This window comes from Macaca fascicularis, chromosome 4 (genome assembly GCF_037993035.2).
Source record: "Macaca fascicularis isolate 582-1 chromosome 4, T2T-MFA8v1.1".
NCBI lineage: Eukaryota > Metazoa > Chordata > Mammalia > Primates > Cercopithecidae > Macaca > Macaca fascicularis.
This window is the reverse complement of record NC_088378.1, coordinates 62721151-62746733: the sequence shown is the minus strand read 5'-3', so window position 1 is coordinate 62746733 and position 25583 is coordinate 62721151. Positions and strand designations below refer to the sequence as shown.

At 41.3% G+C, this 25583-nt stretch overlaps 1 protein-coding gene and 1 long non-coding RNA gene across 5 annotated transcripts in view; both read left to right on the top strand.

Moving 5' to 3' along the window:
- CNKSR3 (CNKSR family member 3) overlaps positions 1 to 25583 on the top strand; it is a 112419-nt gene that overhangs the window by 70027 nt on the left and 16809 nt on the right. For all 4 annotated transcript variants that reach the window (XM_005552189.4, XM_005552188.4, XM_045391344.2 and 1 more), the window contains 5 exons: positions 7353 to 7394; positions 10254 to 10373; positions 12663 to 12722; positions 24010 to 24078; positions 24346 to 24492. In XM_005552189.4, the coding sequence (XP_005552246.3) occupies positions 7353 to 7394; positions 10254 to 10373; positions 12663 to 12722; positions 24010 to 24078; positions 24346 to 24492 (438 nt within the window). The remainder of the gene's footprint in view (positions 1 to 7352; positions 7395 to 10253; positions 10374 to 12662; positions 12723 to 24009; positions 24079 to 24345; positions 24493 to 25583) is intronic.
- On the top strand, positions 3527 to 5872 carry LOC141410076 (uncharacterized). Its single transcript, XR_012433553.1, has 2 exons — positions 3527 to 4910; positions 4961 to 5872. It is a non-coding gene; the product is annotated as an uncharacterized lncRNA (long non-coding RNA).

The following is a 25583-nucleotide window of genomic DNA, read 5'->3' as shown; positions in this document are numbered from 1 at the left end:
TTTTAATGAAATTTCTGGAGTAACTAAGTTGCATGATAGTCTTTGTTCTGAGTACTTTACTGTATCTGCTTCTTAATTTTCTTTTCATTTTGGCCTCTCGTTTTTGGATTTACCAGTCAGGATGGGCTAGGTTGTGGTGCAGTAGCAAACACCCCCCCAAACCTCAAACCTCGGCAGTTTATTCCTTGATTATTTACATCCAAATGGGTCAGGGGCAGGGGACAGTCAGCTCTGACTTTCCTCATTTCAAAATGTATAGGACATAGATTGACAGAATCACTGTTATATCATGTTGCTTGTCCCCAAGGCAGAGAAGTAAAAATCGTGAAGGTCCACACACTGACTGATGTTCTGAATTGCAAGTGACACATGTCAGTTTCACTCATGGCTCATTGCCCAGACCTAGGTATCTTAGTAAAGGCTCAGGAAGTTTTATATTAGCCAGTCTGTAACTAATTGAGCTTCTGTGATCTTAACTTTAAAAAAAAAATTCTTCTTCTACCATCAGCTCTTAGGACTACCTTCTGTCCTGTTACTTGGCATGCAGCAGATGCTTGTCAAATATTTCTGAAATGAATTGAGGCTATGAAATGTAAGGAAGAGCTGCTTGTTTTTTCATGTCCCACTTGGTTCTAAAATTCTGTTTTCACATTTGTTTCTACTGCTGATTTGGCAAAGCAAAGAACATCCTCCCTTCTGTCCTGACCGTGCCATTACAGAGATGCAGTTCTGAAAAGCCGTGCGTTTTCTGGTTGTTTCTGGAATGTGAATTGTGAACTTTGTCTCTGCACGTGGCAGTTGTTTGCTCTCGTCCTGAGCAGCCATTGTTCTCAAGGCACATGGATTTTTGAGGTCGTGATCTTAGAAAGGTGCTCAGAGCAACTAAAGTAGCTTCTGAGTTTTTGCTCTTTTTTATGATGCATAAAGTAATTTTGACAAAAAAGAGTCTGATACCAGTTGTGATGCGTTAGTCATACAGCTATGAAGGCATGGCATTTGTGGTTGAAGGCATATCCCTGATACCTACCTTGAGTGTCCTTTTTTTCCCTTGCTTCCCTCTTCCCATAATATTTTGCTCATATTTTGATTTTTTTTTTAATTTTTAAGAGACAGGGTCTTACTCTGTTGCTTGGGTTGAAGTGCAGGGGTGTAATCATGATTCACTGTAGCCTCAGCCTCCTGGCTCAAGCAATCCTTCCACCTTAGCCTCCTGGATAGCTGGGACTACAGGTGCATGCCACCATGCCCAGCTTGTTTTTAAATTTTTTGTAGAAACAGGGTCTTGCTATGTTGCCCAGGCTGGTCTCAAATTCCTGGCCTCAAGTAATTCTCCTGCCTCGACCTCCCAAAGCACTGAGAGGCATAAGCCCACTGCACCTGGCCCTGTTTTGATTTTTAACCGAGTTTACTAGCAATCAATTAAATGAAAGAGGTAAATATTGTGATTAGCAAATGGGAAAGTTTTGCTTGTTGGTACACTTGTGTTTTATTGTGAAGGGTCCTTGACTGTGTGGCTGATTGAGGCTGTCCCCACTGCAGTGTAGGGAGAGGAGAGAAAGGGATGAAAGTAAAGGCAGAGGGGGTCGTGTTTGTTTCATGGGGTGAACTTCTGTCTAAGCAAGTTGATGTTGGCTTTCTAGGTATTTGGACACTTCTTTCAATACATTTTTGTTTAGCACTTACTCTGTGTCTGCTGCCCTGGGATACCAGAGTGAATAAACAGATGAAAAGTCCCTGACCTTCTGGATCTTACAGTCTCTGGGAGAGAGAAAATGGATTGATAAGCAAACTTTTATATATGAATATATGTGGTTATATAAAGGTAAAGCAATGCTAGGGAGGGAAGGTGCACAAGAAGGAGTGAGGATACAGTTTGAGATACATGCCTGGAGTCACCTCCTTGAGAAGGTGACACTTGAGTAATTCAGCCAGGAGAAGTCTATGCTTGTCTGATGGGATGGGCTTATGCATCATCTCAAGTGCTACTTTTCCTGGTAATTGGAGAGAGGGGTCGATCGTTAGGAACTGATGATGACAAAAAAAAAAAAAAAAATCTCCCCGTAGGAAATACACGTCCTGATCTGGTCACATCACAAGGGTACCTGTGAGCATCCTCATTGCGCCTGCCCAGCTTATTGAGGCTTAAGAATGCCTGGGACATGATAAATGGTGATTTTTAAAATGTGTGTTGTATGAATGAAATAATGCTTTGGAAAGTTAGGCTGCTGAGAATGGCTTTTATCAGAACTCAAGGGACACAAGAGGTATTAGTTTTGTTTCTACGTTCATTTTCTGTTTCTCTTTTTCCCGTGGTGCTCACCGAGGGAGGTTAGTCTAGTGGTTAAGAGCATATTCTTCACCGACAGCTATAGGTTCAAATCCTACCTCTACACATTAATTAGCCCTGGGGCCTTGGACAAGTCACTTACAAGTTTTGAACCTCAGTTTTCTCATTTGCAAAATGGGAATACAGATATTTACCTTATCAGATAATTTGGTGGGATTTCTACAAGTTAATGTTGAGTAAAAAAAAAAAAGGCAAAAAAGTAAGTGTGGTATGAAGATAAATGGTTACCATAAATACCTAAAATGCACGTGTGTGTGTGTTTGTGTGTGTATGTATAAAACATACATCCTATGCAAACTTGTATACAAGTTAATATGTAAATACAGTGGACAGTTTGGAAAAAAAGTTGTACTTACTCTGGCAGGGGGAGAAATAGGGAGGGAATGTAGGAGCCAAGCCAAAAAAAGAGAACAAAAGTTTTTTATTTACAAAAATCATGTATATGACCACATTTATGTAAAATGAGATAGAGATAAATAATATAAAATACTTAAAATAATACCTACTCCAAAAGATTGTTATGCAGATTAAATGAGATAAACATGTGGGCTGGGCGCAGTGGCTCATGCCTGTAATCCCAGCACTTTGGGAGGCCGAGGCGGGCGGATCATGAGGTCAGGAGATCGAGATATAACATGTGAAAAGCACAGTGCCTGCTTCAGAAGGAGTAGACTGTGGGAGGAAATACAAAAATCTTACCTTGTACTTGTTTTCTGAAATCAAATTTGATAGTTTGAGGCGAAGAACTGGACAAATATATTGCCCTCATCCTCTGGTATTTTTTTATTTTAAATTTGAACAGTTTTGAAGCAGTAAGACTGATACATAAATACGTATCAGGATATCATTTTCTGAACTTAGATTGAAAAATATGTTTCTTAACAAGTGCTGTTGACAAGCACATGTTCTCTAGTAATTGAAGTGCATAGCCGGGCGTGGTGGCTCACGTCTGTAATCCCAGAACTTTGGGAGGCCGGGGCGGGTAGATCACCTGAGGTCAGGAGTTCGAGACTAGCCTGGCCAATATGGCGAAACCCCATCTGCACTAAAAATACAAAAATTAGCTGGGCATGGTGGCAGGCACCTATATGTCCCAGCTACTTGGGAGGCTAAGGCAGGAGAATCACTTGAACCCGGGAGGTGGAGGTTGCAGTCAGCCAAGATCGTTCTACTTCACTCCAGCCTGGGCGAAAGAATGAAACTCCGTCTCAAACAAAACAAAACAAAGAAAGAACATAGGTGCTTTGGCAAATGGTGATGTTTGCGCACATGTGCGCTCAGATACACGAATTAGAAATCACAAACTCGATGAATGATTTGAGTGTGGCTTACCCCAGGTGCATTGTGGTGGTAGCAATGAGACTGAACGTGCCAGGGAAGTTCACATTCTCTTGCAGCTGCTTGACAGAAGATCTGTTGACTGGGAAGACATCTGTCTTTGCCATTTACTCCTTTTAACTGGGGAATTGGAGAAATAAAAGTTGTATTTCTTTCCAGACAAAGAACATGTTCTGCCTGAGCCTTTATTCTTGGTGTCCCTGTGAAGAGACATCTGCTTGTCCCGTCTCTCTTCTACATCTTGCCGTCCCCCCTTCTTCTTTTGTGGTGACATCCTTTTCCTTCCATCCATCTCTGCATCCTTTCTTCCAATAATAATTTATGAGTCCTCTAATTTGAAGGATACATATTGCTGCTTCTTTTCTCCTGCAAGGAAATCGCACATTTCTTTTAAGAAGTTTCTTCATTTCTTAACATTTGTTTAGCTGTCATCCTATACCAAGTATAAGGATAGAGCTTCCCATTCAGTGTTGAGGCTGTAATTTGAGATGAAGGACCCCAAGGTGGGAAGGGATTGAGATCTGCATTTCCATTGTAGTCTCCTCATGTCGTGATGCCATGAAAACTGAAATAGGGACAGCAAGAGAGACACAATGGCACTGGCAGGTGCTGAGTTTCAGTCTGGAAAGAAATAGAGAATGAGGCCAGGTGTGGTGGTGCACGCCTCGAGGCCCAGCTACTAGAGGCTGAGATGGGAGGATCTCTTGAGCCCAGGAGTTTGAAACCAGCCTGGACAACATAACAAGATACTATCTTAACAACAACAATAAAAAAGAATTAGGAAAATGAGCAATATTTGTCCCTGAGAAAACTGAATGGAAAGAAAGCAAGCCTGCCAGGCTGAATGTCTCACGCCTTTAATCCCAGCACTTTGGGAGGCCAAATCGGGAGGATTGCTTGAGACCTGCCTGAGCAATATAGTGAGAACGCTATATTAAAAAAAAAAATTAAAAAGCTAGGCAAGCATGGTGGTGTGTGCCTATAGTCCCAGCTATTTGGGAGGCTGAGGTGGGAGGATTGCTTGAGCTTTGGAAGCGGAGGCTGCAGTGAGCCATGTTCGTGCCATTGCCCTGAGGCCTGGGTGACAGAGCGAGACCCTGTGTCACGTACATGAAAAGGAAGCAAGCCATGGAAGCAGAAGAGGAAAAGACCACTGCTGAGTGCTGACTGCGTCTCAGGTGTATATCCACGCTTGACGCGTGTCATCACACCGAATTCTCAGCAGGTGTGCATCCACACTTGATGTGTGTCATCATCACACCGAATTCTCAGCAGGTCTCAGAGGTAGGCTTTGTTATCACCCCATTTTAGAAAGAAGGCAACTAAGGCTCAGAGAAGTTGAACCTGCTGCGCAAGGCTGCTCAGTTCCTGAGAAGGCAGAATAGGAGGAGAGGCTGGGGGGTGCTGAGAGCCACCCAGGCTGGGCCTCTGCTGCCAGGTGACCCGGGGCTGTGAGAAGCTCAGCTCACTGTCCAGTCTCTGAGGGGGTGACTTGGTTTCAGCACTCATTTTTCCATTCCATTGCCTTCATGCCAGAAAACAATGTGAAGTCATGCCTGCAGCTGCTTCCTCTCGGCAGGAATGGGTGTGAGAACCACGATCTCGGTGGCGGGAGGTGAGAGGGAGCCCTTTCACACGCCAGCTGGAACAGTTTGGGAGGCGGAAAGCTCCTCGTGCTGCTGGCTCCATCACCACTGCAGTCACCACCGCAGGGAGCCGAAATTCTTGGTGACCTCTTGGATCCCTCAAGGAATCAAGTTGTAGGAACCATGCGGTCACAAGTCTACCTTGTTCTTGAGCTCTGGTGTATTGAGAATTGCTCTCTGCCTCTAGGTGATGGTCTCCCCGGAGTGACAGTGCTTGTATTAATTTAGAGATTTGTGGGCCGGGCGTGGTGACCCACACCTGTAATCCTAGCATTTTGGGAGGCCGAAGCGGGTGGATGGCTTGAGTCTAGGAATTCAAGATCAGCCTGGGCAACATGGCGAAACCCCGTCTCTACAAAGAATACAAAAATTAGCCAGGCGTGGTGGCGTGCACCTGTGGTCCCAGTTGCTTGAGAGGCTGAGATGGGAGGATCAGTTGAGCCCGGGAGGTCAAGGCTGCCAGTAAGCTGACATGGCACCACTGCATTCCCACTCGGGCGACAGAGTGAGACCCTGTCTAAAAAAAAAAAAAAAAAAGAAATTTGTGATGAAAGATAAACACAAAGACAAAGTATTAGTTTTATTTCTAGCACACAGTCACATATGTATACGGTGTTTCCAAGGTTGAAATTTATTTAACAAATCTGTCAGATAGTATTAATGGGGGATGAGCCATAACGGTAGTTGACAGTTTAGTTTTATCTATAAGATAGAATTGGAAAAGCACATTTTAGCTATAATTATTCCTATTTACAGAGGTTGCTCCTGTAGTTTAAGTTAATATCAACTTCACACATGTAAAAATACATCTCTAAATTTATTTTTTTTAAGTCTTTTCTCCCTGGGCTGCTCTTTTCCTGAGAGTCAGTATAAATTTTAGGAGCAGTCCTTATTATCGTTTCCTACATTTTTATCTAGTAGAAAAAAGTTTAAACAAATTTAAGAAGACAATAAAAGTCTGATTATTAAATCATATAGAGTAGAAACTGGTAGTCATCTTCCTCCTTCAGAAGTAGTAAAACATAACCTAAAAATGACTTTTTGATTGAAGTGAAAAATCTTCGCCTGACAATTCCAACACAGTTGATTAACATTTTTTCATGTACATAAAAGAATTAGCATTATCTTTAAGATTGTCCTAGCTTGGGATTACAGTTAATAGTGCTGAATAAACTCTATAGAATCTAGTTGTATTGACTTTTTTTTTCTGCATGCATTCTGCAGTATAGGTTGAAATCCTTTGCTACGGATGAGTTCTAGAAGGTTAACTGTGAAAGTTTCACATTGGCAATTTCACTTTGGCAGCTTTGAGACAGGACAATGGTGGTTCCTATAATCAGCTAACCCAGTTCATACAGTGTTCCAAGCCTTTTGTTCTTAAGCTGAATAAATAATGCTTTGCATTCCAGCCCTTTATTTCGTGTCATCAATAGCATACCTCAAGACCACTTTTTTGGCAGTGTGTTAATGAATGTTTTGTTGAACTCTTTTCATCTATCAAGGACTGAAATATCTGATTTAATCTCAGTGGTGCTTAAAATAAACGTTTGTGGCTGAGTTTACTCAAGCCCTTATTTGAAAGCTATTCTTGTAGGCAGGTCCAGAGCTAAAGACTGCCAGCTTGTTGGCCCACTGCTATCTGTTCCTGGGGGCACACTGGGAGCCATCGTCAGGTTTCTTGACTTGGATTTCTGACTTACTACTCTCTGGACAGTCTGGAGAGTAGGTGGATTTCAGTGCAATGATTTTTGTAAGTTTTCAAATTAAGTAATTGGCCAAATGGGTTCCTTGGATGAGAACTCCTTGGGTCAGGGGAGAGCGGGACCTTCAGAAGGTGAGAATGTCAGCTCTGTTCTCACTGTGCCCTCCCTTTCCCATCCCAGTCCTGCAGGACTGTGCAGGCTAAGGGCTGTGTCAGGGACCACCTTGAGCTGCAGAAAATATCTAGAAAGCTAAGCCAACAGTTCTGAAGGTTTTTAACTCTTGTACTCAGTGTTCATTTTCTCCATCCCCTTCTTTAGGATTGCTTTGTAGCAGAAATGGAGGATAAAGTTTTGACTGTGGTAAGTATGCGTTCTAAAAGTTATTGTAAAATTCCTTTTCCAAAGGCAGTGGGAATCACATTAAGTAAATGCACCGTGGCTAATTACTTCAGGAGATACTCTGAAATATTGGCTTTTGGGACATGAGTTTTTAAATTTAGGTGGAAGGGAAAGCACAAAAGTTACTTAACAAGACCAACTACTGTGAAAATTCCTGTGCTTAAATTAGCTACATTGAGTCTCTGTTTTATTATTACTTTTTCTGAACATTATATCAGGATACAGTTATACGTACATTGCTAGCTAGCCTGCTAATCATGATTGAACTGATGTGCAAATTTCACTTTAGGACTGTTTTGATTTAAGAAAAAAATTCTTGGCAACAACCTTATGATGGAGGGGGGATGTGCTGTAACTGTTTAAGGAGCATTTTGTAACTATTCATCATCACTTCCTCCTTTTGACATAAGCCAGCCTGTGCTCTTTTGATAAGACCTTCCTCCTACTGATGTTGAGGAATTTAGCAATGAAACTGCTATAAATATATTTTCCATAAATAGGGAGGCCAAACAAATTGGAGGAATGTAAAAAGTATCACTTCTTGGATTCTCCCCCTTGGAAAGAAAAATCACTCTTTGGAATTTCCTGATTTCTTTGGTGGTTTAATTTTGAAAGGTTAGATGAGTCTGATTGGGGAAATAGCACACGTAACCACTGTGACTTCTACAAGGAGACTACTTAATAGGGATCCTCTCATTGTCTCTTTAGTTTTACCTCGTCGGTGTTTGGCATTCAAAGAATGTGAGTGATCACTAAAAAGATGATAGACCTAAATGTAAAATGCAAAACTATAAACCATCTAAAAGATAACATAGGAGAAAATGTAGGTGACTGTCAGTCAGTTTTGCAATGAGTTTTCAGATAGAATACCAAAAGCATAATTCATGCTTTTGGAAAAATTGATAACGTGGACTTCATTAAAATTAAAAACTGCTATGTGAAATGCACTGGTAAGAGAATGAAAAGACAAGCCACAGACTGGGAGAAAATGTTTTCAAAACACCTATCAGATAAAGAACTTGTATCCAAAATGTACAAAGAACTCTTAAAATAAGAATAAGAAGACAAACAACCCAATTATAAAGAGGCAAAAGATCTGAACAGGTACTTACATACACATGGCAAATAAGCCTATGAAAAGATGTTCAATGTCATCTGTAATTAGGGAATTGCAAATTAAAACAACGAGATACCACTATACACCTGTTATATAGGCTAAAATATAAAACACTGACAACACCAAACGCTGCTGAGGATGTGGAGCAACAGGAATGCTCATTAATTGCTGGTAGAAATGCAAAATGGTGCAGGCAGTTTGGAGGACAATTTGGAAGTTTCTTACAAAATGAAACATATTCTTACCATATGATCCAACAGTTGTGCTCCTAAATATTTACCCAAAGGAGTTGAAAATTTACATCAAAAAATGTGCACAGGATGTTTATAGCAGGTTTACTCAAAATTGCCAAAAATATTGGAAGCAACCTTAATGTCTCTCAATAGGTAAATGGATAAAGAAACTGTTGTACATCTATAAAATAGAATATTATTCAGCAGTAAAAAAGAAATAAGCTATTAAGTCCTGAAAATATATGGAGGAAACTTACAAGCATATTGTTAATTGAAATAAGGCAGTCTGAAAAGGCTACATGCTGCAAAATTCTGACTATTTGGCATTCTAGAAAATCAAAACCACAGAGATAGTAAAAAGATCTATGTTTGCCAGGGGTTCATGGTGAGGGATGGGGTGGTGGATAATTAGGTTGCACACAGGGGATATTTAGGACATTGAAACTATCCTGTATGAGACTGTAATGATGGATACATGACATTAGGCATTTGTCAGAACTCGTAGAATGTACACCACAAAAAGTGAACCCTAATATAAATTAAAGATTTTAGTTAATGTCTGAATTTTAGTTCATCATTTGTTTTTGTTTTGTTTTGTTTTGTTTTTTTGGAGACAGAGTCTCCCTCTGTCACCCAAGCTGAAGTAGAGTGGTGTGACTCGGCTCACTGCAGCCTCAGCCTCTGCCTCCGAGGTTCAAGCAATTCTGCAACCTCAGCCTCCCAAGTAGCTGGGGTTACAGGCACCTGCCACCATGCCCATCTAATTTTTCTATTTTTAGTAGAGATGGGATTTTGCCATATTGGTCAGGCTGGTCTTGAACTGCTGACTTCAGGTGATCCACCCACCTTGGCCTCCCAAAGTGCTGAGATTACAGTCGTGAGCCACTGTGCCCAGCCTAGTTCATCATTTGTAACAAATGCATTGCACTAGGACAAGATGTTAATAATAGAGGAAGCTGGGAATGGAGGGTGGTGGTGGAGGGGATATATGGGAACTCAATGGACTTTTTGCTCAATTTTTTAAATAAACCTAAAACAGCTTTAAAAAGTAAAGTCCATTAAAAAAGTGGTTTAGGCCCAAAACAATTTTTTTTTTTTTTTTTTTTTTTGCCTTGTCAATATTTGGTGTTCAGAGACTGTGAGCAATCATTGAAAAGTCAGGTAGGTGGCCTTGGAGAGATGATTCCACTTCATTGCTGAAAGGGGATTTCTGCCTGGCCTGTGCTCTTCGGTGGTCATGGAGGAGTGAATATAAAAACTGCCCTTTGTAAACAAAGCTGAAATAGTGGCACTGTTCCCACGGATGGTAAACATGGAGTCTAAATGCCATGCATTCATTGAGCAGAATTATCAGAATGATTGCCGACCAGAGCTAAAGATTATAGGTGAAATGCGTTTCTCTAAAAATCAGCTTGAGATAAACTTGGTTAATGATTGAACTTTCCTGACTATTTGCTTCTCCAATTCTAGGTCAAGGTTTTAAATGGCATCTGTGACAAAACAATCCGATCTACCACAGATCCTGTGATGAGCCAATGTGCATGTCTGGAGGAAGTTCACTTACCAAACATTAAACCTGGGGAAGGCCTGGTAAGTTCTAATAACACTTGTTTTATTTTCAGATAACATATATCATCATTTACTAAATTTTTTTTAAAAAATTCCTTATTGCTTTCACTATAATTCTGAAAAGTAGAATTAAGTTAGACCGCCTTCTGTGATGTAGTTAGGAATGTGCTATCTTGAATCCTGTTGATATGTTTTCTACCTTCAAAGTATAAAAATAAATACAATTTTAAAACTGTATACTCATATTTTGAAGATAACACTTTATTTTTAGGACTTAGCAATGCAAGGAAATATAAAACATTTACACAAAGGAAATATGGTCTCTGGCTACAAAAACAACATCTGTCTGAAAGTTTCTATTAGCACTTAGAAGAATGTCAGAAGAGACTGGCTGAAGGCAGTGATTCTTAAGAAGGGTTTAGAAACGTTTCATAAGTAATATACGAGCTATATCATAACAGGCTGTGGGACTACATACAGGTAGTCTCCTAGTACCTAGCGTGCATCCTGTGGGATTAATTTGCTGAAATTTTCATGAAGAAGCTGTGAAGCCCATTAGTTAGCTTAGAGGCTTTGAGTCAGAGAGAGCTGGGTTTAAGTCCCAGCTCTTTAGGGACTTAACCTCTTTACGTGTCAGTTTCCTCATAGGGTTGTTGAAAGTATTGTATTAGATTGTGAGTGCCAAGTGCCAGGCCCCAAGCACATAGTACGTGTGCATTAATGTGGCTGCAGCTACTGTTGCTGGTATTGATGATGAGGAGGTGAAAAAGGAGGAGGAGATGGTGGAGGGGGAGAAGTATCTAATGTATGGGTAGCTGTTGGGAGCTATTAAGGTAGTCTCTGCTCTTAGATAGAAAAAAACAAAAATCAACCTACTGTTTTAGGCCCACATTCTTAGTGAGCAGAAATTTGCATATTGGTACTGCTTGACTTCAAGGCAAATGATGGATTATAACAGATTAAGTTTAAACAGGGAGGACTTCCTGGAGGTAGGTTTATAGTCAAATATTTAAGCAGATAAATGCCCTGAGCAGGCAGAAATGGAGTTGTCATTTCAGATGGTAGAGTTATACAAGCAGTGCCCTGGGAGGGGGAGTACCATGTGTAGGGGAGAAGCTGATATAATCTGTGAGTGAAAGTAACAGGATAGGAGAGGAATGGGGAGAACCTGAAGGCGTTGGTGTTTGATGGGTCTCTCATCATAAATTGGTGTAGGTTAATGAGCAGGCTGGGTGCAGCGTAATGTCTGAGGAGGGTCCACATTATTACAGCATAGATACCAGGGTGAGCAACTACGTTTTGCCCGTTCTACTTTTTGCTCTCTTTTCCCATCTTGTAGCAGTTTAATTAAACAACATTAAATGTGGTGAGTCCAACTGCAGAAATAATTCCTCAATGATATATTCGGTGTATCACTCAGTGAGGCATGGCCTCTGAGTTTGCCTCTCAGGCCTCTTAGGAGAGAGAATATTCATTCATCTTTACATTTCCCTTAAAAGGAAGGATGTCTGTTACTAATTTGCTACCTATGCTTTGTTATTTAATAATCTTTGTTCATATATCTTTGTCTGATTATTAGTAGCTTTAATAGTCACTCTGAGGTTATTTCGGTTACCAAATTTAAATGAATATATTGTGTCCCTAGACCAAGAAATGGTCAAGAAAGAACCGTTCTTTGGCTGGGTGTGGTGGCTTACTCCTATAATCCCAGCACTTTGGGAGGCCGAGGTGGGAGGATCACTTGAGCCCAGGAGTTTGAAACCAGCCCGGGTAACGTAGCGAGGTCCTTTCTCTATTAAAAAAATAAAATAATTAGCTGGGTGTGGTGGCACACACCTGTAGTCCTGGCTACTTGGGGAGGCTGAGGTGAGAGGATCACTTGAGCCCAGGAGTTCAAGGTAACAGTGAGCTGTGTTGGCATCGCTACACTCCAGTCTAGGCAACATAGCAAGACCCCGTCTCATCGTCAACATAATAGAACCGTTCTTGTTTGAAGTGCCTCCCTCATTCACTCATTCTGTAGGTCTAAGAAAAAGCCCACATCCTCGGAGTTGTGGCATAATTCTGTGTGCCTGGTACACAGATTATAGCATCAAAGAGATCACACGTTTTACTGCTTTCACCAGTATTTCAGTTTGCTTAGCTCCCCTTCACCACCCTTTGGATCTTGTTTCTCGATGTTTCGGGAGGCTGAAAAACGAGTATTGTTCTGAAGGGACTGTTGTTAATGTTTTATAAGTTTAAGTCTTGCTTGGGGTGATGTCTGTAAATGTTGGAGTAATGAGTTAATCTGTTTGTGACTCACTCCAGGGCATGTACATCAAATCAACCTACGATGGGTTACACGTGATTACTGGAACCACAGAAAATGTAAGTGTATATTCATTAAGTGTAAAAGCTGTTGTGTGTTTAAACAAATTTGATCCACAGTCTCTATACTTTGAATTTAAATGTGTGCATGCTATTTGATTATTATGAGAGCATGGGTGCCTGCTTTATTTCTGTTGACAGAGTACTGCTTGTCACCAACTGTTGTCAATTTATTATTTAAATCGTCCTTTATTGCTCTTGTTCATACACCTTGCCCAGTTTTTATGCTACCCTTGTGTTAATTACTGCTTTTGCACCCTGGAAGTGTGAAGCCATAAATACAAAAGCAATGATCTTTTTGTTTTTGAGAATCACTCTTATAAGAACTGGGATTGGTAGCCATGTGTATAAAATATATATTTTTTGATTTAATGGAATTTTTATGTCTCCAAAGCAGCTATTTCAGGATTTTTTTTACAACATATTTTTATAGTTGTGTTTCATAATATTTGGCATGATACTGAAATTTAGTCCTCTCTCCCCGCCCTTTGAATAGGAAAAGCAGGTCTGTTTTCTACTGTGAGAGACTTGTGTACACTGTGTACTTCCTTCTGGAAATTCTGCTATGTGTAGGGTTGTCTTTAGCCCCTCAACATTTTGAATTTGTGAGAAGTAGAGCTAGTTGAATGCTTTCTTCTTGCAGCCTATAATATGGCGTGCTTTTGAAAGACATTGATATGAAACTAAAAATGTTTGAATAGCTTCCCTGTGTAAAAGAACCATGGATTTGGGGGAATTAACCTATTTAATCAGCTAAGACAAGAGGAGATAATTCCTAAAATTAGGGGAAATTTTAGTAGCTGCTTTTCTAATCTGTTTGGTAGAAATATGTGTCTAATTTTGAGCTTCAGCTGCTAGATCTTTCTTTTTTTTTTTTAATTAATTAATTAATTAATTTATTATTATTATACTTTAAGTTGTAGGGTACATGTGCATAACGTGCAGGTTTGTTACATATGTATACTTGTGCCATGTTGGTGTGCTGCACCCATCAACTCGTCATTTACATCAGGTATAACTCCCAGTGCAATCCCTCCCCCCTCCCCCCTCCCCATGATAGGCCCCGGTGTGTGATGTTCCCCTTCCTGAGTCCAAGTGATCTCATTGTTCAGTTCCCACCTATGAGTGAGAACATGCGGTGTTTGGTTTTCTGTTCTTGTGATAGTTTGCTAAGAATGATGGTTTCCAGCTGCATCCATGTCCCTACAAAGGACACAAACTCATCCTTTTTTATGGCTGCATAGTATTCCATGGTGTATATGTGCCACATTTTCTTAATCCAATCTGTCACTGATGGACATTTGGGTTGATTCCAAGTCTTTGCTATTGTGAATAGTGCTGCAATAAACATACGTGTGCATGTATCTTTATAGCAGCATAATTTATAATCCTTTGGGCATATACCCAGTAATGGGATGGCTGGGTCATATGGTACATCTAGTTCTAGGTCCTTGAGGAATCGCCATACTGTTTTCCATAATGGTTGAACTAGTTTACAATCCCACCAACAGTGTAAAAGTGTTCCTATTTCTCCACATCCTCTCCAGCACCTGTTGTTTCCTGACTTTTTAATGATCGCCATTCTAACTGGTGTGAGATGGTATCTCATTGTGGTTTTGATTTGCATTTCTCTGATGGCCAGTGATGATGAGCATTTTTTCATGTGTCTGTTGGCTGTATGAATGTCTTCTTTTGAGAAATGTCTGTTCATATCCTTTGCCCACTTTTTGATGGGGTTGTTTGTTTTTTTCTTGTAAATTTGTTTGAGTTCTTTGTAGGTTCTGGATATTAGCCCTTTGTCAGATGAGTAGATTGCAAAAATTTTCTCCCATTCTGTAGGTTGCCTGTTCACTCTGATGGTAGTTTCTTTTGCTGTGCAGAAGCTCTTTAGTTTAATGAGATCCCATTTGTCAATTTTGGCTTTTGCTGCCATTGCTTTTGGTGTTTTAGACATGAAGTCTTTGCCCATGCCTATGTCCTGAATGGTACTACCTAGGTTTTCCTCTAGGATTTTTATGGTATTAGGTCTAACATTTAAGTCTCTAATCCATCTTGAATTAATTTTCGTATAAGGAGTAAGGAAAGGATCCAGTTTCAGCTTTCTTCTTATGGCTAGCCAATTTTCCCAGCACCATTTATTAAATAGGGAATCCTTTCCCCATTTCTTGTTTCTCTCAGGTTTGTCAAAGATCAGATGGCTGTAGATGTGTGGTATTATTTCTGAGGACTCTGTTCTGTTCCATTGGTCTATATCTCTGTTTTGGTACCAGTACCATGCTGTTTTGGTTACTGTAGCCTTGTAGTATAGTTTGAAGTCAGGTAGCGTGATGCCTCCAGCTTTGTTCTTTTGACTTAGGATTGTCTTGGAGATGCAGGCTCTTTTTTGGTTCCATATGAACTTTAAAGCAGTTTTTTCCAATTCTGTGAAGAAACTCATTGGTAGCTTGATGGGGATGGCATTGAATCTATAAATTACCTTGGGCAGTATGGCCATTTTCATGATATTGATTCTTCCTATCCATGAGCATGGTATGTTCTTCCATTTGTTTGTGTCCTCTTTGATTTCACTGAGCAGTGGTTTGTAGTTCTCCTTGAAGAGGCCCTTTACATCCCTTGTAAGTTGGATTCCTAGGTATTTGATTCTCTTTGAAGCAATTGTGAATGGAAGTTCATTCCTGATTTGGCTCTCTGTTTGTCTGTTATTGGTGTATAAGAATGCTTGTGATTTTTGCACATTAATTTTGTATCCTGAGACTTTGCTGAAGTTGCTTCTCAGCTTAAGGAGATTTTGGGCTGAGACAATGGGGTTTTCTAAATATACAATCATGTCATCTGCAAACAGGGACAATTTGACTTCTTCTTTTCCTAACTGAATACCCTTGATTTCTTTCTCTTGCCTAATTGCCCTAGCCAGAACTTCCAACACTATGTTGAATAGGAGTGGTGAGAGAGGGCATCCCTGTCTTGTGCCAGTTTTCAAAGGGAATTTTTCCAGTTTTTGCCCATTCAGTATGATATTGGCTGTGGGTTTGTCATAAATAGCTCTTATTAATTTGAGGTACGTTCCATCAATACCGAATTTATTGAGTGTTTTTAGCATGAAGGGCTGTTGAATTTTGTCAAAAGCCTTTTCTGCATCTATTGAGATAATCATGTGGTTCTTGTCTTTGGTTCTGTTTATATGCTGGATTATGTTTATTGATTTGCGAATGTTGAACCAGCCTTGCATCCCAGGGATGAAGCCCACTTGATCATGGTGGATAAGCTTTTTGATGTGTTGCTGAATCCGGTTTGCCAGTATTTTATTGAGGATTTTTGCATCGATGTTCATCAGGGATATTGGTCTAAAATTCTCTTTTTTTGTTGTGTCTCTGTCAGGCTTTGGTATCAGGATGATGTTGGCCTCATAAAATGAGTTAGGGAGGATTCCCTCTTTTTCTATTGATTGGAATAGTTTCAGAAGGAATGGTACCAACTCCTCCTTGTACCTCTGGTAGAATTCAGCTGTGAATCCATCTGGTCCTGGACTTTTTTTGGTTGGTAGGCTATTAATTATTGCCTCAATTTCAGAGCCTGCTATTGGTCTATTCAGGGATTCAACTTCTTCCTGGTTTAGTCTTGGAAGAGTGTAAGTGTCCAGGAAATTATCCATTTCTTCTAGATTTTCCAGTGTATTTGCGTAGAGGTGTTTATAGTATTCTCTGATGGTAGTTTGTATTTCTGTGGGGTCGGTGGTGATATCCCCTTTATCATTTTTAATTGCGTCGATTTGATTCTTCTCTCTTTTCTTCTTTATTAGTCTTGCTAGTGGTCTGTCAATTTTGTTGATCTTTTCAAAAAACCAACTCCTGGATTCATTGATTTTTTGGAGAGTTTTTTGTGTCTCTATCTCCTTCAGTTCTGCTCTGATCTTAGTTATTTCTTGCCTTCTGCTAGCTTTCGAATGTGTTTGCTCTTGCTTCTCTAGTTCTTTTAATTGCGATGTTAGAGTGTCAATTTTAGATCTTTCCTGCTTTCTCTTGTGGGCATTTAGTGCTATAAATTTCCCTCTACACACTGCTTTAAATGTGTCCCAGAGATTCTGGTATGTTGTATCTTTGTTCTCATTGGTTTCAAAGAACATCTTTATTTCTGCCTTCATTTCGTTATGTACCCAGTAGTCATTCAGGAGCAGGTTGTTCAGTTTCCATGTAGTTGAGCGGTTTTGATTGAGTTTCGTAGTCCTGAGTTCTAGTTCGATTGCACTGTGGTCTGAGAGACAGTTTGTTAAAATTTCTGTTCTTGTACATTTGCTGAGGAGTGCTTTACTTCCAATTACGTGGTCGATTTTGGAGTAAGTATGATGTGGTGCTGAGAAGAATGTATATTCTATTGATTTGGGGTGGAGAGTTCTATAGATGTCTATTAGGTCTGCTTGCTGCAGAGATGAGTTCAATTCCTGGATATCCTTGTTAACTTTCTGTCTCGTTGATCTGTCTAATGTTGACAGTGGAGTGTTGAAGTCTCCCATTATTATTGTATGGGAGTCTAAGTCTCTTTGTAAGTCTCTAAGGACTTGCTTTATGAATCTGGGTGCTCCTGTATTGGGTGCATATATATTTAGGATAGTTAGCTCTTCCTGTTGAATTGATCCCTTTACCATTATGTAATGGCCTTCTTTGTCTCTTTTGATCTTTGATGGTTTAAAGTCTGTTTTATCAGAGACTAGTATTGCAACCCCCGCTTTTTGTTGTTCTCCATTTGCTTGGTAAATCTTCCTCCATCCCTTTATTTTGAGCCTATGTATGTCTCTGCGTGTGAGATGGGTCTCCTGAATACAGCAGACTGATGGGTCTTGACTCTTGATCCAGTTTGCCAGTCTGTGTCTTTTAATTGGAGCATTTAGTCCATTTACATTTAAGGTTAAGATTGTTATGTGTGAACTTGATCCTGCCATTATGATATTAACTGGTTATTTTGCTCGTTAGTTGATGCAGTTTCTTCCTAGCCTTGATGGTCTTTACATTTTGGCATGTTTTTGCAATGGCTGGTACCGGTTGTTCCTTTCTCTGTTTAGTGCTTCCTTCAGGGTCTCTTGTAAGGCAGGCCTAGTGGTGACAAAATCTCTAAGCATTTGCTTATCTGTAAAGGATTTTATTTCTCCTTCACTTATGAAACTTAGTTTGGCTGGATATGAAATTCTGGGTTTAAAATTCTTTTCTTTAAGAATGTTGAATATTGGCCCCCACTCTCTTCTGGCTTGGAGAGTTTCTGCCGAGAGATCTGCTGTTAGTCTGATGGGCTTCCCTTTGTGGGTAACCCGACCTTTCTCTCTGGCTGCCCTTAAGACTTTTTCCTTCATTTCAACTTTGGTGAATCTGGCAATTATGTGTCTTGGAGTTGCTCTTCTCGAGGAGTATCTTTGTGGCGTTCTCTGTATTTCCTGGATTTGAATGTTGGCCTGCCCTACTAGGTTGGGGAAGTTCTCCTGGATGATATCCTGAAGAGTGTTTTCCAACTTGGTTCCATTTTTCCCCTCACTTTCAGGCACCCCAATCAGACGTAGATTTGGTCTTTTTACATAATCCCATACTTCTTGCAGGCTTTGTTCATTTCTTTTTCTTCTTTTTTCTTTTGGTTTCTCTTCTCGCTTCATTTCATTCATTTGATCCTCAATCGCAGATACTCTTTCTTCCAGTTGATCGAGTCGGTTACTGAAGCTTGTGCATTTGTCACGTATTTCTCGTGTCATGGTTTTCATCTCTTTCATTTCGTTTATGACCTTCTCTGCATTAATTACTCTAGCCATCAATTCTTCCACTTTTTTTTCAAGATTTTTAGTTTCTTTGCGCTGGGTACGTAATTCCTCCTTTAGCTCTGAGAAATTTGATGGACTGAAGCCTTCTTCTCTCATCTCGTCAAAGTCATTCTCCGTCCAGCTTTGATCCGTTGCTGGTGATGAGCCGTGCTCCTTTGCCGGGGGAGATGCGCTCTTATTTTTTGAATTTCCAGCTTTTCTGCCCTGCTTTTTCCCCATCTTTGTGGTTTTATCTGCCTCTGGTCTTTGATGATGGTGATGTACTGATGGGGTTTTGGTGTAGGTGTCCTTCCTGTTTGATAGTTTTCCTTCTAACAGTCAGGACCCTCAGCTGTAGGTCTGTTGGAGATTGCTTGAGGTCCACTCCAGACCCTGTTTGCCTGGGTATCAGCAGCAGAGGCTGCAGAAGATAGAATATTTCTGAACAGCGAGTGTACCTGTCTGATTCTTGCTTTGGAAGCTTCCTCTCAGGGGTGTACTCCACCCTGTGAGGTGTGGGGTGTCAGACTGCCCCTAGTGGGGGATGTCTCCCAGTTAGGCTACTCAGGGGTCAGGGACCCACTTGAGCAGGGAGTCTGTCCCTTCTCAGATCTCAACCTCCGTGTTGGGAGATCCACTGCTCTCTTCAAAGCTGTCAGACAGAGTCGTTTGCGTCTGCAGAGGTTTCGGCTGCGTTTGTTATTGCCCTGTCCCCAGAGGTGGAGTCTACAGAGACAGGCAGGTTTCCTTGAGCTGCTGTGAGCTCCACTCAGTTCGAGCTTCCCAGCAGCTTTGTTTACCTACTTAAGCCTCAGCAATGGCGGGCGCCCCTCCCCCAGCCTCGCTGCTGCCTTGCCGGTAGATCACAGACTGCTGTGCTAGCAATGAGGGAGGCTCCGTGGGTGTGGGACCCTCCCGGCCAGGTGTGGGATATGATCTCCTGGTGTGCCTGTTTGCTTAAAGCGCAGTATTGGGGTGGGAGTTACCCGATTTTCCAGGTGTTGTGTGTCTCAGTTCCCCTGGCTAGGAAAAGGGATTCCCTTCCCCCTTGCGCTTCCCAGGTGAGGCAATGCCTCGCCCTGCTTCAGCTCTCGCTGGTCGGGCTGCAGCAGCTGACCAGCACCGATCGTCTGGCACTCCCCAGTGAGATGAACCCAGTACCTCAGTTGAAAATGCAGAAATCACCAGTCTTCTGTGTCGCTCGCGCTGGGAGTTGGAGACTGGAGCTGTTCCTATTCGGCCATCTTGCTCCGCCCCCTAGATCTTTCAATAAAGGAAAATGGCATGATCTTTGAGTGTCTGTGATAAGCACTTGATTTTTGTACTGACAAAATGATACTGCTTAAGGCAGTCAATGAATTATAAATGCATTGCATGGTTCTGGTAGATGAATGGGTAGGAAATGGTAGTGTCTTTCAGGATTCTCTGTTGAGCTACAGCGAGGAAGCCCTAAGAGTCACTAGGAGTTTTTATACCGTGTCACCTCCTAGATAATAACAGCACAGGAAGCTCTGCTTTTAGGCTGGGGATGGTGCTGAAGAAAAGACACAAGATGCAACACACGATTCTTCCTTCATTCTTGTGTGAGACTCAGTACGTTGCAGCTTAGCCGTGATAAGAACACAGTCATGTCTGTATAGATGAGAAACATGGTGAATGTCATTTCAGTTTTTAGAGTTGAAGTTTTGCAGTCTAGCAATTTGATGATTGCATTGTCTCTCTTAACCAGACCAGTGTGTTTTCCAACTCTATTGAGTCTTGAAGCAATTGCTATCTTGGATCTGGAGCACTACAGAATTACTACTGGAAGGCATAGTTTTCCTTCCTCTTGTACCACCCGCCTTTTTAAAGAAAGGATTCGGACCCGGCGCAGTGGCTCACGCCTGTAATCCCAGCACTTTGGGAGGCTGAGGTGGGCAGATCACGAGATCAGGAGATCAAGACCATCATGGCTAACACGATGAAACCCCGTCTCTTCTAAAAATACAAAATATTAGCCAGGCGTGGTGGCACGCATCTGTAATCCCAGCTACCTGGGAGGCTGAGGCAGGAGAATTGCTTGAACCCAGGAGGTTGCAGTGAGCTGAGATCGAGCCACTGCACAGTCCAACCTGGGCGACAGAGCAAGACTCCATTTCAAAACAAATAAAAAAGAAAAAAAAGAAAAGAGTTCAATGACAGACTAAACAAAGCTGCTCTTGAATTAAATGAAATGTCATATGTCATTAATGATATATTCCCTGAATTCCTACCAGAATTGTAACACTGGCTGACAGACTCAGGGTCGGCCCTGGTGTTCCCATGTAAGACTGTATGGAAGTCATTTCAGGGAGTGGTGGCTACCATCTTGTTAGAGATCAAAAAAGAAAACTTGTCTTCTTCCATCTGGTAATCCACTTGAAAATGTCACTCATTCCTTTAGTCATTCAGTTTGCATTTATTGAGGACCTGGAATGTGCTAGACACTAGGCTAAGTAAGTCTAAGTCTTCTAGACAAGCGTGGGAAGTTAGGTGAGAGCCCACTTCTCCCCGACTCAATCTGGATATTTTATTCTTTTTTTTTTTTTTTTTTTGAGACGGAGTCTCGCTCTGTCCCCCAGGCTGGAGTGCAGTGGCACTATCTTGGCTCACTGCAAGCTCCGCCTCCTGGGTTCACGCCATTCTCCTGCCTCAGCCTCCCAAGTAGCTGGGACTACAGGCGCCCACCACCACGCCCCACTAATTTTCTGTATTTTTTAGTAGGGATGGGGTTTCACCGTGTTAGCCAGGGTGGTCTTGATCTCCTGACCTCCCGCCTCGGCCTCCCAAAGTGCTGGGGTTACAGTCGTGAGCCCCCGCACCTGGCCCCTGGATATTTTATTCTTAATGTTGGGTATTATATACTTAAATGGCAGTAGAAAGTGCCGGCTCCAGGTCAGCTTTTGGCTGTCACTTAAGGTTGCTATGACTTCACTGTCAGAATGTTTTAATAGAAGCCTAGTATGGTAGGTAGCAGTGGATGAAAATCACCCATTGTTTTCACAAGTGAATTATGTTCATATTCTTCAATCTTGGACTTGAGGCTGAAGCAATGCTTGCTTGAGGCTGAAGCAAGCAAGCAAGGCCTTCAGTCCCTTTCTTTGAGGTAAGTTACCCGAGAGGCCAGGATCATTCCAAAGTCAGACCCAACCGTGTCTGATGTTTCTCTATCTTAATTCTTTTTTTGATGTTATTTTAGACCTTGACAAGAGTCTTGACACAACCTCATCCATACTTCTGTCCTCCACTCCTCAGATCAAATGGGAGTTAGATTAGCCTCTGAAGAATGGGTGCATTATTCTCTAGGTCATGACCCTTCTGCAGCAAACCAACACAAGCATCATTTTTCAGTTGTCCTCCTCATGGTGAAGATAGGCAAGAGCTACTGCCCTGGGCAGAATTTTGGTACCGAACTCTCTCTTTACCAGTGTTCTGCCAAACACAACTCTTAATCACTTGATTGGACATTTGAGAAATGAATGCAAAAGGGTCCTTAGGAAGGGAAGTCAATTCAGGACATCAGAGCATGTTTTCTAAGATTGCACATGTAGAGACAGGGACTTCCTGGCCTTTGGGCTAACTTTTGTAAAGTTAAGCTTATCTTAAATGAATCCCTTGCCCAGGAAGATTAACTGGACTCGACCGATTAAGATCAGAATTACTAAAGTAGGCCTGTAACTGTGGGTTCAGCATCTAACACACGGAACTAAAAGGAGCATAGATAAATTCATTTTTTAAGTGATGTGAGAAACGTGAGATGGGCCAGGCACAGTGGCTCACGCCTGTAATCTCAGCACTTTGGGAGGCCGAGGCGGGCGGATCACCTGAAGTCAGTAGTTCAAGATCAGCTTGGCCAGTGTGGTGAAACCCTGTCTCTACTAAAAATACAAAAATTAGCTGGGTGTGGTGGCAGGTGCCTATAATCCCAACTACTCAGGAGGTTGAGGCAGGAGAATGGCTAAGCCTCAGAGGCAGAGGTTACTGTGGGCTGAGGTTGCACCACTGTACTCCAGCCTGGGCGACTGAGCATGAGTTAGTCTCAAACAAAACAAAACAAAACAAAAAACCAGAAACTTGAGATGAACATGGGCTGGTCTCTCAGGTGAGCACTGCGGGGTACTATAGGAGTTTAAATGTTTTCACAAATAACTGTCACAGTTACCAGGGCCTTGTATGGACCTAGATAAAATCAAAGGGAATATTTCTACAGTTTAGGGCTGCTTGTTAATTTCCCGTTGAGCCTGTCACAACAATTTAGAGAAACTTCAGCCAGTGTGTCTTGGGTCTTGCTATCCCTCTCCCCGTGTTCAAAAGTGCTATTTTTTGGATAGTTGGAAATTGTTTGAAGATTCAGCCAGTGATGTAAGTTAGAAAATTAAATACTCTGTTCTAGATAAGGTTTGATTAGAATTTGAAATCCAAGGTTTGTCCTTTCTTCTTCTCTTAGTCATATGTGAGATACCTTCAACATAGGAGTTCTAGATGGCTTATATGAACAAGAACACCGTGAGCAAAATATTTGACAAATGGATTATATCCCTTTATATATATTTTTGTTGCAGCAATGGTAAATTAATAACCAGGCATTATTTGAAGGAAAAAAAGTTCGGGTTTTGTTTTGACACTGAAAACTCATTTTTGAATGTAATCTGAAAATGAAAAGAAAACTAAATTCATTTTCTTTAAAGCAATTTCTATTCCCACCAACTTTCTATTTTAGCAGCATTGCAATAATACGGAAAAGTAGAATAAGAACGACATTTAGTTTTAATAAGGAAACGAGATGACAGAGTTACAAGGATGATTTTCCGTGTTGAACAGTTGGTCAGCTTTTATGGGATTAATTTTGATAAGGATATGTGTAAGAATTTTTTAGTGAGCCAATAGCTTCTATCAGCCAATCATTTTGACAATATGTCCAGGTTGGGCGCAGTGGCTCACGCCTGTAATCCCAGCACTTTGGGAGGCTGAGGCAGGCAGATCACCTGAGGTTGGGAGTCTGAGACCAGCCTGGCCAACATGGTGAAACGTCATCTCTACTAAAAAATTAGCTGGGCGTGGTGGCAGGTGCCTGTAATCCCAGCTACTTGAGAGGCTGAGGTTGGGAGATCTGCTTGAACCCGAGAAGCAGAAGTTGCAGTGAGCTGAGATCCACCATTGCCTTCCAGCCTGGGTGACAGAGTGAGACTTTGTCTTAAAAGCAAAACAAAACAAAAGACAGTATGTCCAGTCTCTTCCCGATAGATTAGATGAACCTGGCTATTCTAACAGACAAATTATCAGTTATAACAGACACTAATAAAATGGATAACACAGGATTCATGGGGAAGGTCCTATAGACTGTGTAGTCTCGGGGAAATAAAGTGCATTGTTTATTTTTCCTGAGAAAATGTTATTTCAGTTGCTAATTGTCTACAGAAGAAAGAATAAATAAAAACAGAAAGAAATAGAAGGTTTAAAAAAATTAAGGCAGGTTATTTTGTTTCTGTACAGTCTCCTGCAGACAGATCTCAGAAGATTCATGCTGGTGATGAAGTCATTCAAGTTAATCAGCAAACTGTGGTGAGTTTGTTTATTGAGACTCAATTTTCCTCTTTAGAACTTTTAATTAAATCTAAAACCGTTCTGTTTAAAGTTTTAAAATTTTCTGCTTACATCCCATTTTTCATTATTTTAGGTTGTGCTAACATGAACATACTTGTGCCTGCCTATTTTGTTTCTATGTATTTGCTCACAACTCAGATTGCCTCGAGATAAATTCATAGGTTCAGTTTTTCATTATTCATGAGCAAGTTTCAAGTCCTCCCTCTCCATTTTCTTTATTTGAAGGTGGGATGGCAGCTGAAAAATCTGGTGAAGAAATTGAGAGAGAATCCCACAGGAGTTGTGTTACTGCTTAAGAAGCGCCCCACTGGGTCTTTCAACTTTACTCCTGCTCCCTTGAAAAACCTACGTTGGAAACCACCTCTTGTACAGGTATCTGGGATTGACTGTAAGCCTCCGTCTAGCATCAGCACCTGAACAATGTTGAGTATCTCATTAGTCTCCAAACAAAAAGAGATAGAAATTTGAAGGTGATTGATTGGTTTCGGGAGTTTGTATGTAATTATCCTATAATCCTGCCTATGTGAAAATATAAATTCTAGATCTACATGGAACAGTATAGTAGCCAGTAACCATATATGACTATTTAAAGAATAAGGCCAGGCGCGGTGGCTCATGCCTGTAATCCCAGCACTTTGGGAGGCTGAAATAGGCAGAACATGAGGTCAGGAGATCGAGACCATCCTGGTTAACATGGTGAAACCCCGTCTCTACTAAAAATACAAAAAATTAGCCGGGTATGGTGGCGGGCACCTGTAGTCCCAGCTGCTCAGGAGGCTGAGGCAGGAGAATGGCGTGAACCTGGGAGGCGGAGCTTGCAGTGAGCCGAGATCGCGCCACTGCACTCCATCCTGGGTGACAGAACAAGAGTCCGTTCTCAAAAAGAAAAGAGAAAAAAAAAAAAAAAAGAATGATATGACATTAAAAGTTAATCTCTGCAGGATCGCTGGCTACATTTCAGGTGCAGAATATTCACATACGGCTAGTAACTCCCATATCAGATAGGTGGATACAGACATTTCCATCACTGCCAAAAGCTCCTTTTAGTCCCTCTCCTCTCTCGTTTCAAACACATACCTACATAACTGTATACAGTTTGAACACTAATGCTGGAGAGACCACGTGGGGTTGAGTCTTCAGCAGCGCTTTACCAAGGCAGGGTTGGGGGCGGTGAGTGCAGCCCACCCCATGGGGAGCCGTATCACACCGTTATTTAGGCATTATGTAGTATTGCCAGTCTGTGCTGATAATAGAAGACAAACTGACTGAGTTTTATTTAAATTCTTTTCAAACAATATACCCCCTTATTGCTGACACCTGGGTGGATCACACTCACTGGTCACACTCCTTGTTGTGCCATTGGTCCTTAGTGTTTGTTTCATAAACTGAGAATGAAAAGCAATAACCTTATAGTGCCCTTTTATAAGATTGAGATTATGGTTTGTTTGTAACTATTTGATGTT